Raw genomic sequence first — 17,785 nt, forward strand, 5'->3', positions numbered from 1 at the left:
AGAGTTAGCCACTAAGGAAAATAATAGAGGTGATACTTCTGTCCAGTTAAGGCTTTAAAAGCTGAAAAAGACTCGAATGCATTCAGACACTGAGTACAAGTGTGTATTTTAGGAATTTCTCAGTGCTAAATGAAAAAAAGATTTCTTGGGCATCTAATTCACAGCACACAAGAGAACTGGCTTTGGCTCTGTGATCTCCCTAGTTAAAACAACAACAACAACAAAAATCTAGGTCTTACCAGAACAGACGTTTTTTAATGGAATTAATTTTATGGACTGAAGATATTTCACCTTATGGGCTGGCACTTTTAAGTTCTGAATTGGCAAAAAGGCACCAGCTTGGTGTTGGGAGTCACTCAGGTGTTAATGAGAGCATTAACTGACAGATGGCATTCAAGATATTTCTCGCCTCTCCAATGAAGACAGCTCCTTTGCTACAGCAGAGATCAGGAAAGCTTAATTCTTAACAAGCATACAATGCCTTGGCACAAAGGCAAGCCCTCTGGAAGGTAATGGGAAGGATTCAGGGTTTGCTGGGATGACCTCAGTCAAACATCATTAACAGGGTCAGGAGAAGCAAAGCCTATTTCAGAAGGAAAAAAATAATGTAAGGGCCCCCATGATCAATCTATCGTGGCTTGTCAGAAAGAGAAAGCTTAGGCTGACCTTAGAAGCAATATGAGTTACTACTACCAGCCTGACCTTGAGCTCTCATGTAACAATGGAGACCTTTTTTCTACTGTATTAATGAGCTTTCTTATCTGAGGTGGGGGAGGAAGCTTTATGGACCAGCTTGTACTTCACCTTCAATTTATCCTACTGAGAAACTAAGTCAGGTACGATGCAGGGGGAAGGAGATACTGCCCCATCCTCCAGAGGGAGAAAAGGGTTGGAGAGGAATCCTTCCAGGCCCTGTGTGTGCAGCTGGCTCAGGAGGTGTGCAAGCCAACAGGGAGCACATATTGCTCAGACCATGGGCCAACTTGTCATCAGGGTGACCAAACTGCCTGAGGCCCAAGGGCAGCGAGCACCCTGAAGGGTCTCAGTGTCTCTCCACAGAACATTCCCTGCAGCAGAGCAAAATGACCAAGAAGCTGGAGATCCAGGAGTTGTGACCTTGGGCTTTAACAGCCAAATTTAGCAGTGCCACAAGCTGCACCACTGATGGGGACAGACTTCAAAAATTCCAGCCAAGGACAGTCTAGAGGGAGCAGTAACTCCACACCAAACTTGTGTTGGACCTGAGCAAGGTCCAACAAGGCAGAGCTCTGGTGATGAAGGAAACAAACACCCAGACACATCCTTCTTTTCAGTGCCTGTTTTGAATCATGCCTGGAGAAAACCTGCTGTAGTGGCTGTGAACAGGAGTACAGCTGACATCAATGGACCCTGAATGAGATCACAAAGTGGGGAGGGGGGGGGAAATTCAAATTGCATTGATCAGACCTCCAGAGTGAAGTTTCTCCTCCTGGAGTTGTAAAGACAGCAGAGATTGCTGGAGCACAAGATCATCACAAGGCATGTACAGGGCATAAAGAAGATAGACAAAAGGTCTGCCTTTTGTCCTCCATGGCAAGCTAGAACTAGTTTTTTGAATGCAGACATTGCCCAAACCTCAGTAACTCTGTGGCTTACCTGTGTGGCTACCAGGTAAGGGAAGAGAAAGACATCTGAAGAGCTAAGCAGGTGGATGGCACTGGGCTCTCCACACAAGGACATTTGTCTTCACCATTGCTGAACGTGAGAATACAATCTTTCTACATTAGAACCACTGTTTTGTTTCAAAACAGAAGATTACCTAGTTAGCAAATGTTAAGTAGCAGCAGCTCTTCCCCAGAACAATCTGGCCTAACTCCAGGATTTGGCAGTCTGAAACATGAGCAATTGGAGGCTCCCACATCCATGAAAGATATACCCGTGTCTTCCACAAAAGTAAAGGACAGCAGAGTAATTTCAGCACCCTAGCAATGCCTGTTCCTTGCTCCTTATTTATCCATCCCATAACTCACTTCCAGAACTCAAATGTGGCAGAGACCAGAGACCACCTCGAGAATATGCTGAAGCAATGCTTAGAGAAGACATCAGGGATCTGGACCTTTCCTCCAACATGGTGACACTAAGCTAGGACAGGAGGTTCACCAGCAGAAGGGCACCACAATCCTGCTCAAGAAATCCAATTTACATGGTTGGATTTAATTTACATGGTTGGATTTAATTTACATGGTGGACTTCCCATCTGAACTCAGCATTTGTCTTTAGGAGAGGGGAAAAAGTCATCTGTGAAAACCCATGGCTGTCAGCAGGTGTAAGAACACCCCTACTCCTTGTCTTCCTCCATCTTCCATGCAATCAAAGCCAGGGAAGCTGGAAGGGGAGCTGGCAGACATGCTGCATCCCACAGAGAAGCAGAATAGGAGCAGCTCTGGAGCGAGGCAGTGTCTCTGGGGAGGCAGGGAGAATGGAGAGCTGATGTGGGCTGTCTGCTCTAATAAGGGATCACACCACAGGAGCATGTGTTGGCTTGACAGAAGCAAGTGCAGCCACTTAACCTGGGTATGACAGCCGAAGCGGGAGCGTTGCTTTGCTCCCCCCAAAATAAGGGGGGTATGAAGGAAGAGAGGGGAAGGCACGAGGTCACCACAGCTGCCCACCCTTCAGGAACATTCCAGGTCTGCTTGTCCAGATTTCTCACCCCAGCCACAGCCTGAGCAATCATGGAAGTTCCCAGGGTTCCTTAGCATTACTAGCCCACTCTCAGCAAGTCTCAAACTAGATGGAGATGCCCTTTTACCTCCCCTGAACTGGTATGTGCTGCCTCCCACCCCTTTTCCCTCACCCGAAGGACAGCAAGTCCACTCCTCCCGAGGAGGAGCTGAAGCCATCTCACACACCAGTGTGGCAAAAGGGCACGCTCTGATCTTCCCCAGCTGCCTGTGGCCCACGCTTCTCCAGTGATTTAGCTTTTATCTAGCAACAACCCTATGAATGATACAGCTGGCTGGGGTGCCTTGTTTGTTATTTTGCTGAGGAAAGGCAGAAAAGCAGCAGAGATATCAGCACAGATACAGCACTGTCCTGCACTGGTCTCTTCTGGAAAGGCTCTTTCCTTAGGCTGGCAAATGCCAGGGACAGGCAGGAGTGCTGAGATAAGTGTCTATTTGATCTTTTTTCCCCCATTCACCCTGGGTTTTTCACTGCTTTATGTTCACAAAACGCCAAGGCAGCTAATCAGTGCTCTGTGACCCCTGTTAATTGGGCTGTGTGAGAGAAAGGCAGCACTGGCAGGAGAAATCACACATACCTGTTACTTTGAACTGTCCTGTCATATTCTGTCTCTCTGCTTGCAGGAGTTCCAAGCACCCTTCTGTGAGCCAGGGCTGCTCTGTTTTCATCACCATCCCCAGGATCAGCAGGAGGGGCCACAAGTGGTTCGTGTTGTGGCCCTGCCTCTAATATCTCAAAGTACAGGGAGGCAACAAAAAGGCATATTGCTGTTTCTCCTTCCGTGTGAGAAGGTGAAAGTAATTTTAGGTGAAGGAAACACAACCTGAAGGCACTGATGGCCCTTCTTTCACCTGTGCCCAGCTGCTCCTCACTGCCCTTATCTGCCTTGCTGTTTTCCCCCTCACCCTCCCCACCACAATTCGAGGAAGGAGGGAGCAGATGCCCAGCATCCATCTCCCCTTCCCAAGGGACCAGCAGCCTACGTGGCCAAGTGAGCCAGGGAAAGAAAGCGATTGGTGTGAAGATGTGAAACATTGGAGGGAAAAGGGGTTGGATTTGCCAAGCCTGGTGGATTATGCAGTTCTTGGAGGATGAGGAAGACACATATTGCTAACTAGATGCATGCTGGGTGCAGGGGCCTGCATATGTTTTTTAGGTAGGAGCAAGGACAGCTTCAGTGTTTTTGTTGCTTGATTAGGGAAAGGAAGAAATAGGAATATGGTATCAATGAAACCAGAGCAGCCAGAAACATCCCAAACAACACTTGAAGGTACATGGTACCACAGGAAGAGAAAATCCTGGGGGAAAAGGGGATAAGCAGGAGGATACATACACTGCCCAGACAGATTCAGGGAATATTAACAGGACTAAAATAAAATTTATTTGTCTTTCAAGGGTAGCTCAACCCTTCCTTCAAACTCAATGAGTCTCTGCACAATCTCTATCAAGGGATAACTTGTGCTCTCACTACATGCAGGGTTTTGGACAGAGAAGCAGGAACTCTACCCCACACTAGTGATGCTGCAATTTGAGTGAAAACCAATAATGACAAATCAATGAGTTGGATAAGTGGATTAAAAGAGGGTGAAAAGAATTCTGCTAAAAGATCCTGAAACACCACTATGTTGAGCAAACTGTATTGCTATACATCTTTGTGAAAACATGAACTAATGTAGCATTAGATGAACAGAAAGGATCATTTACCTTGAATGCATAGAAAGAACAGACAATTCGAGACAGATTTAAAAACTGTCTTGCCCCTTAATTACATCTACGTAAATACAGTAAATTAAGAGTGATGATGCTATTTTCCATGTGCACTGTTGTTTTTGACTCAGGGTGACCGTGTTCACACCAAAGGTGTGTTTAAACACACCTGCCCAGCTTTGCTGACACACTAACCCCACAGATACTCTGTACTTCACAGTTTATTCCATTTTACCTTTAGGGCACTACCCTGAAGTCAAAGGGTGCAGTAACAAATCAGGTGCATTCAGTGTGATATACAGCCCCTGAAAGCAGCAAGGGTAGCTTTAAACTCCAAGAGGAAAACAGCTCTGTAATCAGTCACTGACATGCATTTTCAACCATCATGTTGAAACTTGCACTACAGCTCCAGCACGGAGGAAGGCTTGAAAATAGAGACTTCAGTTCCTTGAGATATGGCTAAAATGGTACAATACTGTGCATCTGGAAATATACAGGAACTTCCAGAAAACTCCTGGGGAGAAAGTTGGTCAGACATCCTGCCTGTCTGAACGGGAAAAAAACTCCGATGTCTGCCAAGAAGTAAGAGGTTTCTGCTTCTTTGGTGGGGGTAGCACTGAACAGTTCAGCAACTCAAGAGGAGACAAGCTGAGTGTCCCCAGAAGGGTCAGCTACTCTTTTCCTGCCTTGAGGAACCTGTTGAGCCAAGTGAGCCCAAGAAAGAGGCCATGTCAGTTATGAAAGCTTTCCCCAGCAAGGGAAGCACAGCAGGTACTAGAACAGGGTGGTTCTAGTTCTGATGCCATCACATTTTACATCTGAGATGCAAAGGACCAAGGGAAGAAGTTAATCTCACACCATCACCTATGATAAATTAACAATGGAACTGAAAATGCCTATTACACATAAAAAGCTTTGCTGTCAAGCTGTGATTCTACAAGAACACACAAGGGAGATGTCTAAGGGTAGGCCATCTCCTGCCATGTGATGACATTGATCTTGGCTGGGAAAATGGCTTTCATTAAGCAATGAATTCCCTGGCATGCTAGTGAAGAGGCTTGGAGAGCTGAGCAGAGCTGGAGCCCAACACTTCCCTATCCAACGAGATCTATCACCACAGCTAGACTGGGAATATGAATTTTTCCCTCAGAGCATGTTCAGAACAAGAGACGAGAATCTCCCAAGACCCTGAGGTACAGAAAACCCTGTCATGTTCAAAATCAGAAAGTGAGTGACAGATGCCAGTGGCCAAGCTAGAATGGCAGGAGGCAGAAGAGAGCTCCTGAGTCTCAGAGCCAACAGGAGGCTGTGTGCTAAAGGCACAAGATAAACACTGGTACTAAAGGATGGGAAGATAATGGCAAAGAGATGTTTTCATGATAGGTTCTGATGTCGATGGTACTGGTGCACAAGACAGAGGTGCAGAGTAAGACTGAAGGAACAATGCTCTGACCTGTGGAGCACAGCTGGTGCCCTGGTGAAGCTTAAGATCACCAAGAGAAGATTAAGCCATGCTGATACCAAACTGGGGATTTTACAGGCACATCAGCAGGCTGGATGACAGCAACAGAGTTAACACTATCAGTAAATTATGCCACTTTTTGGATACGACACAAAACCAAAGAACCTGGGTTCTCCAGAGAGCAGTACAATAAATCCAAGACTTCAGTTTCTAGGGTCGGTTTTAGAGCTCAAGAAGAAATTCCCGGGCCTGAATACATAACCACTTGACCTGGACATTTCTGCAAACAATTTAGCAAGGGCAAGATACCTTTCTCCCAAACAGATAGATTGGAAGCCAGATTTTTGTCAGCCTTGTAAAGGAAGTCAAAGGCAGGAGGGTCCCCTGGCAGCGTGAAATGCTGACTCTGAAAGGCCCTGGTCAGCAGGTGAATGTCCTCCAGTCCCCACAGGGATGGATGCCTCCCAGCACCCCTCAGGAATTCGAAGTGCTGCATTCTTTTCCCATTTCTTCCCCAAGGCTTATCAGACACTGAGGATGGGAGTTGCTCATAGGCACAACGATCACACAGCCAGGACAGTTTGAAGCCCGGGGGCTTCTGCATTGCTTCTGTGTCAAGTACCTTCGGCTTTGAATAACAAAGGGCAATCTCTTGAAAGATCAAAATGGAAAACAAAAAGAGCCAGTGTTAGAACTATTAACTAACCCAAAAACTAGTTACAGGTAGTTGGACAGAAAAAGAAAAGGGAGCAAGAGAGATCTGAGTGCTCAAAAAGGAATGAACAAGTTCCTTTGGGGAAGATGGCTGGGGAGGATTTGGGTAGCACTGCTGGGGGGGGGGGGTGAGAGGCCGGGCAAGATGCAGGCTGCTTCGAGGGGCTCTGCTGAGGGACACTTGGGTTCCTGCACGATGGGTACACAGCCAGCACATACTGCTCTGACCTGGAAAAGTGCAGGGAGGGATGCTGATGGCCACACAGACAAATGAAGGGTGAGAACGGCTGCTGCACTCCCTCTTTTGCTGCATGCTGCTTCACGTGCGCGCTTTTGACTTTTAAAGCATGGATGTTTTTGTTCCTCGTTCAGTGTCCTGTTCTGTGTGACCTCAACAACCAACCACACAAGGTGTGCCCCAACAAGAAGCCACTCTGGACACGATGAAATGAAGTTTAAATCAAGCCACAGTACGCTCTGTCTCAGGAGGGATGATCACAGTCTTCTGGATGGTCCAGAATAAACGAATGGACCTACGGGCCAAATTTCACCTTGTGATTGAACAGCAAGGGCTTTGGTTTTTCTGCAATGATAATTCACTTCTCCCATCAATGACCTTCACCTGCATCTAGCCAGGCTTCAATATGTACTTGCCAATTTTAATCCACATTCTTTCTTTCTACTGCTGTTATTTGATTCTTTTTGAGAAGCTCCTTGGGGGCTGGAGCTGATTAATTTACAAAAGACCCAAATACATCTCCTATATTCTGAAGGAGCAAATAGGAATGGGGCTTACCGTGCTCCACACATTGAGACTGGAAGAGGATCATTACTTACTATTCATTCCTGGATCCTTGAAGAACAACTGAAGCCAGCTTAATGCTGCATTGTTCATTCCTAGTGCCCATCAAGAGAAAGCATGCTCCCAATTCATTGCCACAAGGAAAGACAACAGTATTGCTGTGCCATAAGCACTTCTGATTGTTTGGGGACTGCAGAAAGGACCTTAGGGTATTACAGTGATGATGAGCACTGTGGGGAAGAAGCTGGAGTTATTGTCTTGATGATGATGGGGAAATAGGACACATGCCTGTATTACAGCACAAATCCATATGAAACAAGCCCTTATGTGCCTTACTGCTCATAGAAAAATACACTTAATGTCAGAGAAAAGAGTCCCCCGTGAGGCACAAAATACCTAACATGGGATTGCCTTGAAGCAAATAAGCTTAGCAAATTCATCTCTTAGAACCAGCCCCACACATTATATGTTTCTGGAGAGTGTGGATAAACCCAAGATTTTACAGATAAATCAGTCCTAAAGAAGTCCCTTTTGGGATTTGTTTCAGAACAGGTCTTTCATCTTCTTTTCTCTAAAGTTTAAATCACTACATTTGTTGAGCCAGAAAGAAACTGAGGAAGGCTGGAAGGTAAAATGGGAGAAAAAGTAAAAGCATAGGTGACTTAGAGACTGACATAACACACCACATCATCACAGTGGCCTAGCAGCTGGCCAGCAGCTATTCCAGCTGTTCATCAAGCCCACTGAAGCAAAAAGGCTCCAAAAAAAGTACTTCAGATTTTCTCCAGTATTCACCCTTGGACTAAACATTGGTTTCTGAACTTGGATGAGGTGCTGGGGAGTGGTCTGTGAAACCAACTGTGCTGGAGCAAAAATCCTGCACCAGTGTTTTGGAGCATCACTGCAAGCCTCAAAAGTGAGGGCAAAAGTTTCACATCAGGCAAACTTCCATACCCCATCTGTCTCTCTACCCCATCCTTTGCCTTCTTCCTTGAAATGAGAAGATATTTTCACTTGCTTTCTCAGTTTCTTTTTTCATTATTGCTTTCTTCCTCCTCTCCAGAGTACTTGGTTTGCAACATCAAGAAGTTATAAATACAGCTGTTCCTTTCATATTTCATGCTCTGACACTGGCATGATGACATCACTGCAGTCTCCAAGACCCTTTGCTGACTGTTCCCTGTTCCTCCTTTGAAGTTTAGCCACCTATTCCTCCCTGTCAATGTTTTGCATAACTCCCTCTCCCCAGCAATCCAATCTGTTTGTCTCTCATCCATCTGCCCTGACAATAACAGCACAGCTTTTCCTCTTTCACCGTTTTCAGTCCTTTTTTCTCCACCACATCCATGGAATAGCAGTTCCAGAACATGCTACCAACTTTTCTTCAAATTCTTCTTTAAAGATTCATTTTATCCATCTGAGAATCAAAGACATTTACTTAGCTTTAGTTATATTTCAACTCTATAATTTTATTCCACTGTGCTTCTCATTAATCTCTGAATGACCGTGTTATTTTACTGCTGTAATCTCATCCTTCCTTTGCCAACACCTGCCAGCTGCTTCATTTTCACTTTTTACCCTTTAAAAGGCTCACCTTGCATGGCTTGGCTATTACTATAATAAATATTAAAATTAGATTCAAGATGAGCAATGCAGCCACTTATCTCCCTTGCCCCCTCACGGTATCTCCTGTGCTGACGGTACCGGGTTGATTCCAGAGGCCATCCACCAATATCCATGATGTATGCAAGGCAGCACTTGTTAAAAGTCAGACTGTAAATAATGCTGATCTTGTTGATATTCACTTGGCATTCATGAATATGACTCTGAGTTAGTGAGGTGCTTTTTGTGGCCAGGCCATGGAAGCAGTTGTTATAACCAAGGTCACTGGCACAACTGCAAGAGCCGGCTGCTGAAACTCTTTCCAAAGGTGGTGGGCACCAGGTCTGCTGTGACTGAGCTTAGGCTGGCTGCCCCAGAGGTTATGGCATGGACTGAAGGGGTGAATTCATTCAGCTCAGTCTTAGTGCCTTGGCTTAGCTCTTTCCACAGCCTAGTTCACATGGGATCCATGAGACTGAAATCTCAGCACTGGTTTGCCAGCTATTCCTGTGACCTGCCACTTTATCCCCCAGACCAGACTGACAAACAGCAGTTCTGGAAGGACACAGCTCATGTGGGCACATGCACAAGGATGATTTCAAAATGTTAAGCATTTTACTGAGGTCTCTTTTACCAAAATATGAGACCTGGGGTAACCCCCAAAGCACCTGTAAGGACACAGTCCGCACTGAATAAAGGACAAGGTTGGACAAAACTGACAAAGCAGAAGGAAGAAGCAAAATACCCAGAGCTACTAAACACAGTCCTCAGAAACAGGTATTGCTCCTCAGTAGGTTAGAAAATTTCAGATTATCTCTCTCTTTCTGATGAAAGCTCAAATAAGTGATTACAGAACAAGCGTTAGAAAATACACAGAGCAGACACAGTGTCCTTGACTGGCAACTCAGCAAGTAGGAAATACAGCTCTCAGATGCCATACTGGGAGTGTTTCTCAATGCCACCACTAAGGACAGGACAGAAATGATTTAAACAATTGTGAGGAAGAGGAGTTAAGGAATATCCGCTTATTATCCTTATAAGAACAAACCAGGTGCAAACTACAAGCCAAAGACTCCAAGAATTGTTTAGGGATCCCATAAGAGCTTAAGGTGGGTGCAAAACCAATGATCCCCTTGGGAAGAAAAGAATTACAATGCATTAGGGAAGAAATAACAAGAAAAAAACAATAACCAAGCAAATCCCCTCTGGTGGCACAGAAGTCAAAAAGAGAGTTTTCAGCTATACTGATGGACCAATCCCCCAAGGTGTAAAAAAAGAAAATAATCTCATGGGGCATAGGGAGAAAAAAAAAAAAAAAGCATGAGATATTGCTTTTCTTCCTCTTCACATTCTGGTCTTTGTGTGTGTTGAAAAATAAAACATAAGAAAAAGCAGCAAAGATGTTTTTTGAGACAAGGTAGCAGCATAAAAAATTCCTCACAATAAGAAACACAATAAAGTTACTAAAACTTTTTATGCCATCACATTAGAAAAACAGCAGAAGTGCAATAACAGAACATTGAAGAATGAGTTTCACCCAAAGAAAAGCTGAACAGCAGGAGCTTTTCTGGAATATTTTAGTTGAGTGTACACATCCATGTCACACCATCACTTCTTACTTAAAAACAGCTGCAGAAGGCTCCTGCTGCGGCCGCTGCCGTTAGCTGAAGCTCTGATCTTCCTGTCTTCATACAAGTCATCAAGCCACATTTCCTGCTGGAATTAAAGTGGCAGCCCCTAGGGACTATGCAGCTACCCAATTTATATCAGAGAGAATCTGAAGCAAGCACCAGGGTTTTTTCCAACTGCTTAATTTTTATTTAGTTTTTTGCAACCCCCCACATTCTCATAAGAGTTTTTCTGGGCATTTGCCTTTTGAAGCAATGAAAAGAAACCACAGACATTTTAAGACCTGTGCAAAAAAGCTGGGAGCAGGAAAAATCTGTGGCCAATCTCACTGGCATCAAACCAAAGCATGCCTTAGGTACCTATTGCACCCATAGTAGTTACATACAGATGGTACAGATGGTATATGGATACTACGAGGGGTATTTATAAAACAACAAAAGATGCAGATCATGACACACAAGTATTTTGGCTCAGAGTAAAAATAGGAGAGCAATGGGGAAACTGTCCTGGCCAAGTGCTCAAACTACCAGGTACCAGGCAAGGACAGCTACAGGGTCGTTGCTAAAGATGCAGAAATGCAGGCAACTGGTTTTTGTTCTGTACTTCTACAGTACTTAACACAGCAAGAACCAGGTCAATGGAGTGTTCCTAACAGCTATGATAGGTTATAATAAATAAGACTTTGGAGAAGATCACGTAGCATCCCATTAAGTAGTCTCTGTAGTTAAACACAGATATCCATAACTCAAAGAAAGTCTTGTGTTACCAGACAACACTCCTTAGACATCAAGCAGGGTAAAAAGCAGTCTCTCTTGTATGTGAATCTTTTTTTTTTTAAAGTCTGTCATAAATAATATCAAAATCAAGGCAAAGTTGCTCTACTTCAAAACCAAGGATCATAGAAGCCTACAAAAGTAATAATCTCTTCTATTTTTTCAAAGAATGGAAAGCAAATCAAACCAGAGCATGTTAAATTGAGCATTAGAAGGGCTCTCAGCCACTTCCAAAATTACTTGAGAGCACATTATAATTAGCAAAGGTATGTGACAGTTTTATACCCCTCTATGATGCATGATTAAAGCCAGGCAGCCCAGTCCTGCGCACCGTCAAAACAGATGTGACAAGAACTGCAAGCTGCTCCCAGACAGACTGTGAGAAAGCATAGGCAGATAACATTTTGGCTATCAAAGATGTAAGACCCGACACAAAACCAATTAAACCTCAAAACCCCTCAGAGAGGTAGGAAAACTGAGGTTTTGTGAAGCATCCCATGCTTGAGCTGCAGTGCCCCAACCCGAGAACAGGCATGAGAGAGAACAAGCTCCTGCCTTTCTCCCTGAGGTGCAACAAGGAACAAAAATTTACAGCACGAGGATGCAGGGCACAAATGACTGGAGAGATGCTGCTGTAACACCACCAGGATGATCTGTGACACTGCTGTTTTTTTCCCATCCAAGACAGATACCTCTTATCTGTCTGCAGCAGAGAAGTGTGGAGTCCTGGGTCACTGTGAAAAGCCAAGTCTAAACCCCACACAAATCCTGCACCACATTTGCATGGCTTTGTCTGCTGAGCACTCAAAATGTCAATTAGAGGCTCAGCTTCCTACCACTAACTATGGAAAAACAAAGTACAGAAGAGAAGCTGTGCATCAGCCAAGGCTTATGCCTCTTAACTGAGGTTAGAGGGGAAAAAAAGGTGTTGCAAGTAAACATGTAAGGAACATGGAGAATGTTAGGCTTTTGGATTCCACAGTTGGTTTTAAGTGTGAAACAGTGTGGCAAGTTTGTTTCTGAGACGTGTATCCAAGCCATCACTTTTATTCTTATTTATCTTCAGATTTTCGTATTTAGACTACATTTTAATGCTTCTTCCTTCATGACATCTCTCTGTATACAGCATCTTTCACTCTTGTTTCCAGGTAGCCTCCCCCACTGCTTCCTCTGCAGTGCTTCAGAGCTCACCTCTCTAACACCCCAGCAGTTTCAGGCAGTTTTCCTGATATATCCCTTAAGCCATTCCCACTGCACTGCTCCTGTCGTGCCCTCTTCCCCATCTCCTCTGCAGACATTTCTTTCCTCATTATCCCCACGAGGCAACCCCCTTCTACAGGAGGCTGCAGAAATGGTGCAGCTGGTTTCTCCTTCAGGCACCTCACACTTTCCCCAGCAGGACTGTTTGGGTGAGGTGTTCCGGTTGTGTGTTTTGTTTGTGAGTTTGGCAGACAAACAGACAACTTGCCAGTGTCCAACGACTCACCCATGATTCATCCCTGAATTTTCTCAGTTAAAAGAGCTGCAAATGGGGAGGCAATTACACAGTGCAATCACTCAGTGGACACTCTTAGATCTGGAGAGTTTTGGAGAACCTTACAATCTCACAAAATTCAGGAATTTTATCAAAGACAAATCTTTCACTGCTGCTACAAGGGTAAGCTGGTTCAGGTGGACAAAACACTTAAGCCTCTACTTTCTGATGGCTTTGGTATGAAGAAATAAACTTACTGCATGTTTACAAGCATGTATATATTGCTCTGTGGCTATTTTGATGAAGAAGACACACATGACTGCAGGCCCTTTACAATCAATCGTTTGGAGAAAGTAAAAGCAGTGCAGCTGACTGGTTTACCTCCTGATACCCACTGATGCTGAATGTCTATGCAGCAATGAAAGAGAACTTAATGAAGTGGCATATGCATATACAAATCAATTATATAAATTTTGTTGAACACAATCAGTTAATTAGAAATAGAGCTTTCAGTGCAAGCACCTATGGTTCTGCCTATGCCCTGGCCTAAGCCTCTCCACAACAGGGGGATCTTAGGGAGCACGACTGCTTCCAAGCAACTGCATGTGTTGCCAAGCTGTCTTTGTCCCCACAATTATGCTTTGCTATTAACATGATTCACAAAAGAACAAATAAAACACACTGCAAGAAGCCTTTGCTATCACTGGAAGCACATTTTGCTGTGTGAGTGGCAGTCCTCTAAAGAATGATGCTCTGCAGATGTCTCCATTTGGGAGACTGCTTTAGTGGACACTGTCAAAGTGTCTTTGGATGTCAAAACCTCAAGAGAACATGTCAAATCACTTTCCAACATCCTGCCACTGAAGTGATGCCAATACTTTTATTTCTAAGAAAATAATTGTCGGCCCTATGTAAAGCAAATGGGATCTTTCATGCAAGTGAGGTGTGTGCAGAGCAGCAAGTTTTATGCTATGCAATACATACAAATGTTGAAAACATATGTGATGACTTAATACCACTAATTTGACCAAACAGAGTGCAGAGCATAACAGCAGATGTGACTGTTCGCTGTGTGCACTAGTGCTACAGCAGAGCATCAAACACGCTTTTGCACGGCATCTGAACAAAGGAGTTTGCTCAACGGGTCTGTACAATTAAAAGGCTACAACTCAACCCAAGAGAACTCGAATTCCCTTTCACTCTGTGAAGCATCTGGCCTGATTGCTGGTGGCTGCTGATCACTGCCATGTCATCACTCCAAAGCCGTGAAACATCCCGCCACCGTGTTAATTAGCTCCCCTTGCAAAGTGCTTAAGCCATAGAGCGAGGTTACTCACGTGATGTCTCTGCGCTGATAGCAACCTTGAAGAAGGCAAGCGATCAGGTCGCTGATAAACTCCACATCATCCCCGTGAAGAGCAGCTTCCAGTTCCTAATGAGCAGAAAGGAGAGGGGGGGGGGAAAAAAATCCAACCATTAAACTAATTCCTTAAAAATTTCCTGCTAGCTCATCTGGACCAAAAAGACCCAAACAGCCTCACGCATGTGTAAAGCAGTGCAGCGCACATGGGGTAAAGTGACCTTCCTCATCATTAAAAATACTGCTTCGACTACCTCTTCATTGCAAGAGTTTATGGGAAGACCTTGAAAGGTTTTTACTGAATGTCACTCTCCAGCCAGAAGACTAATGCTTTTGTCTGGGCGCAGAAAAATAGGGTTCAGTGAGGTTGAGATACACTCCAGCCTAATAAGAAAGGCACGATTTCTCCCATGTTCACCTGATGGACAGGAATCAACTGTTTCATTCTTCTGCTTTACCTCCACTCACTAAAGCTGGTGAGCTCAATTTAAAAGATGTGCTCAGAAAGCAGGGCACTAAAAGCCACTTACAACCCAGAAGTAGCAGTTTCAGATGGATTGCCAGAAATGGCTGAAAGCTAGCAAGAAAATGCCTCAAAGAAAAGCAGGCATTTTGATTATTTAACTTATTTCTTATACAGGTCTAGTTTTTCCCAACTCCAGTAAGAGAGAAAGCATGGAGGGATGTCAGACTTTGTGACCCAAAATCTCCATTCTCAATGGAGAATATCACAGCTTATTCTTGCACAGCGGAGTTCACAAAGATGTGATGCAGAAATTGATCCACAAAAAGGATAATAATAAAAAAGTCCTGAAACTTAATTATTATGAATTTTGCACATATTGTAAGAAGTATCTTTTTTTCAGCTAGCAGTTTCAAGCTTTGTTTTCCAAATATAATTTGGTTAATTACAGTTTTATTTGTATGCCAGAAAATTATTCACAGTAAGAAAAATCCACTTTCTATAGGACTTATCATCACTAGCATACAGAATTTAAGAAGATTTAATATGGATAAACAATATAGGCATAAGAAGCTATTCTTTTTTGGGTTTCAGAGTAAATAATGGATTGAATACAAATTCCTACTTGAATGTTACTCAACAGACTGTTACACAAATAGCTAAGCTAATGGCTACAGAATAAAGGTTAATGGCCAGAGAATAAAGGATAAACGTTTTGGCACTTACCCAATAAAGAAGAGAAAGTGCTTTTTTTATTAGACCGCAGTAACTGCAGTAATAAAATTATTGATAACAGATTGCAGCTTAAATGCCGCTTGTAGTTTTTTATTGGAAATGTATTAATGGCATATTTTCATTACCCACACTGCTCTTATTTACCTCTTGTGCAACATGCAAAGTGCTTCAGGAGCGGAAGTCTGACGCCTGCCCTGTGAAGAATGTACTAAACACATCTATTACACGTGGAGGTAAGGAAAGGGCAGTGTGCAGCCAAAGCCTGACGCAGTGTCCCTGCCACAGAGACAGGCAAAGGACCAGGAATCTCTGTTCTCTGCCTCTAGATGAGCACCCTGCTTAATGACAAGTGAATACCAAATCTGCAGTTGTTGCTTGCCACAATCCCTTGGACAGAGTGATATTATTGTTGTATAAATAGTAATCACGCTATATAAACAGTAATTACCGAGTGAATTCACTTAGAATCATGGAATGTCCCGAGCTGAAGGGACCCACAAGCATGGAATCCCACTCCTGGCCCTGGCCCTACTTACCACCTGAAAAGTGGCTAGTATTTTAGAAGTGTTGACTTACTTTATTTGTAAAATATTTTAGTGGACATATGCCTTCTATAAGTATCCCTGGGGGAGAGGGGAGCATGGAGGACCTAAAGCACGTGGTATGTTAAACCATCCCAGGTGTGTCACCACATTACCACCATAAACCTGCAGCTTGTGAAAAATGGCATGTCAGAACCCAGAATGATGGGCAGGGGAAAGTAAGTCTCCAGGATGTCTCCCTGCATTCAGCCTCTCCCTCATCCACATACACTTGTTCATTAAAGCTGTCAGTCAGCAGTCTGCCCCTGCTAGGATGTGACAGCCTTTTGTATGCAGGAATATTTAAACTGTTTCCCGTGAGCCTTTTCAGCCTGCTGTTTGGCTAACACTCCTTAAGCAGTGGCCACAACTGCCTCAGATAGCCCCTATCTGCAGCCATTGTTTTCCAGACCCAAGAGTGACCTTTACATTTTTGAAGTTGGCAGGTCACCCCAGGAGCAGGAGGGCATTCCTGGGGCACTGGGCAAGATGCCATCTCCTGGGCAGGGAGACACTGGATGGGCTGTTCCCCCTGCCTGTCCTCCTGCTTTCTCCCTCCCAGAAGGGTGCTCCTTGTCCTTATTTCAATGGCAGCTGTAGCACCAATTTTGGGGACCCGATCCAGACCCAGACGGATCTGGCAGCCACTGGATAAAGGGGCTCTGGGCAGACCAGTGTGGGGCTGGGTGCAGAGTCCCAGTGCCATGCTGGGTTAAGGGGCTCTGGAACAAGCCAGGATTCATCAGCACACACACAGCATGGGGCCAGTGAAGGTCCATTCCTGGCAGGTGTGAGGCTGTCAGTGCTTCTGTAGAAAGACACTTGCACGGTGCTCCCCACTGCCATGGGTGCTTCCTTGGAGCCCATCCTGATCTTCTGCTCCCTGCCAACATTAGAACTCAGTGCCAGAATATTACAGTAAAGGCACAGTCCAAGCATTACTGTGATTATTTGTCTTGGAAAAAGTTACTGGCATTGTCCTGTAATGTTTCTGTCTACATTTCAACTATTGTTGCTTGTGACAGAAGAGTAAGAGCAGTGAAAGGAACCTGATGAATGGACACAGGGATTGAACAATGAACCCAGGGCTGGGTCCTGTTTATCTGAAAGTCACGATTTTCTATCCCACTGGATTCTCCAGCTTCCGGTCCCAAAACACCTAAATTCTAGACTCTTCCCACACACTCAGAGTGCTGTGGGAATGACAGACACACTAGGAGGATGTGATGCAAATCAGAACATCTCAGGAACACAAACAAAGAGTTAGTGTCCCTTCAGGTTTTCACCTAGTGCTTCAGCCCACATTTTGCAGGAGCATTTTTCCAGCCCTCTCCTCCAACAAGAGTCAGCCAGCAAAGCAGCATACTGCTCAAACAGCACATCTAAAGAGAGGCAGATGAATTGATGCCAGGGACTCTCAAGAGAAAGAAGCCACTAAACCCCCCCTGGTCCTAAGTGCAAACCCTGCCTTGCTCACCCATCCCCACACCCCTCCAGCCTGGCCAGGACGAGCAGCTCAGCTTCCTCCCCGCCACCATCCTCCCCACGCCTCCAATCCTTTTGTTTTTCCTCTTTTCTCTTTGAGCACTGAGCTGTGAGCACAGAAATCTGAACCTTGCCAAAACGCTTTGGGGACAGCACAGAAAGGAAACAGAAGAGGCAGCAAATCAGCAGAGGAAAAGGGGGGGACACACATCTCCTCCTCTAGCTGGAGAGAGCAACAGACAGGAGAAAAGCAGGATTCTCCCCCTCTCCAGCT

The 17,785-nt window shown here is 44.6% G+C and overlaps 1 protein-coding gene across 2 annotated transcripts in view; it reads right to left on the bottom strand.

The window, feature by feature from the left end:
- The window catches only part of LOC128788881 (chromatin remodeling regulator CECR2), a 92,857-nt gene that overhangs the window by 29,464 nt on the left and 45,608 nt on the right, over positions 1–17,785 (bottom strand). For both annotated transcript variants that reach the window (XM_053944197.1, XM_053944196.1), the window contains exon 2: positions 14,225–14,319. In XM_053944197.1, coding sequence (XP_053800172.1) covers positions 14,225–14,319 — 95 coding nt within the window. The remainder of the gene's footprint in view (positions 1–14,224; positions 14,320–17,785) is intronic.

The sequence above is a fragment of the Vidua chalybeata genome, chromosome 5 (assembly GCF_026979565.1).
Source record: "Vidua chalybeata isolate OUT-0048 chromosome 5, bVidCha1 merged haplotype, whole genome shotgun sequence".
In the NCBI taxonomy this organism is placed as follows: domain Eukaryota; kingdom Metazoa; phylum Chordata; class Aves; order Passeriformes; family Viduidae; genus Vidua; species Vidua chalybeata.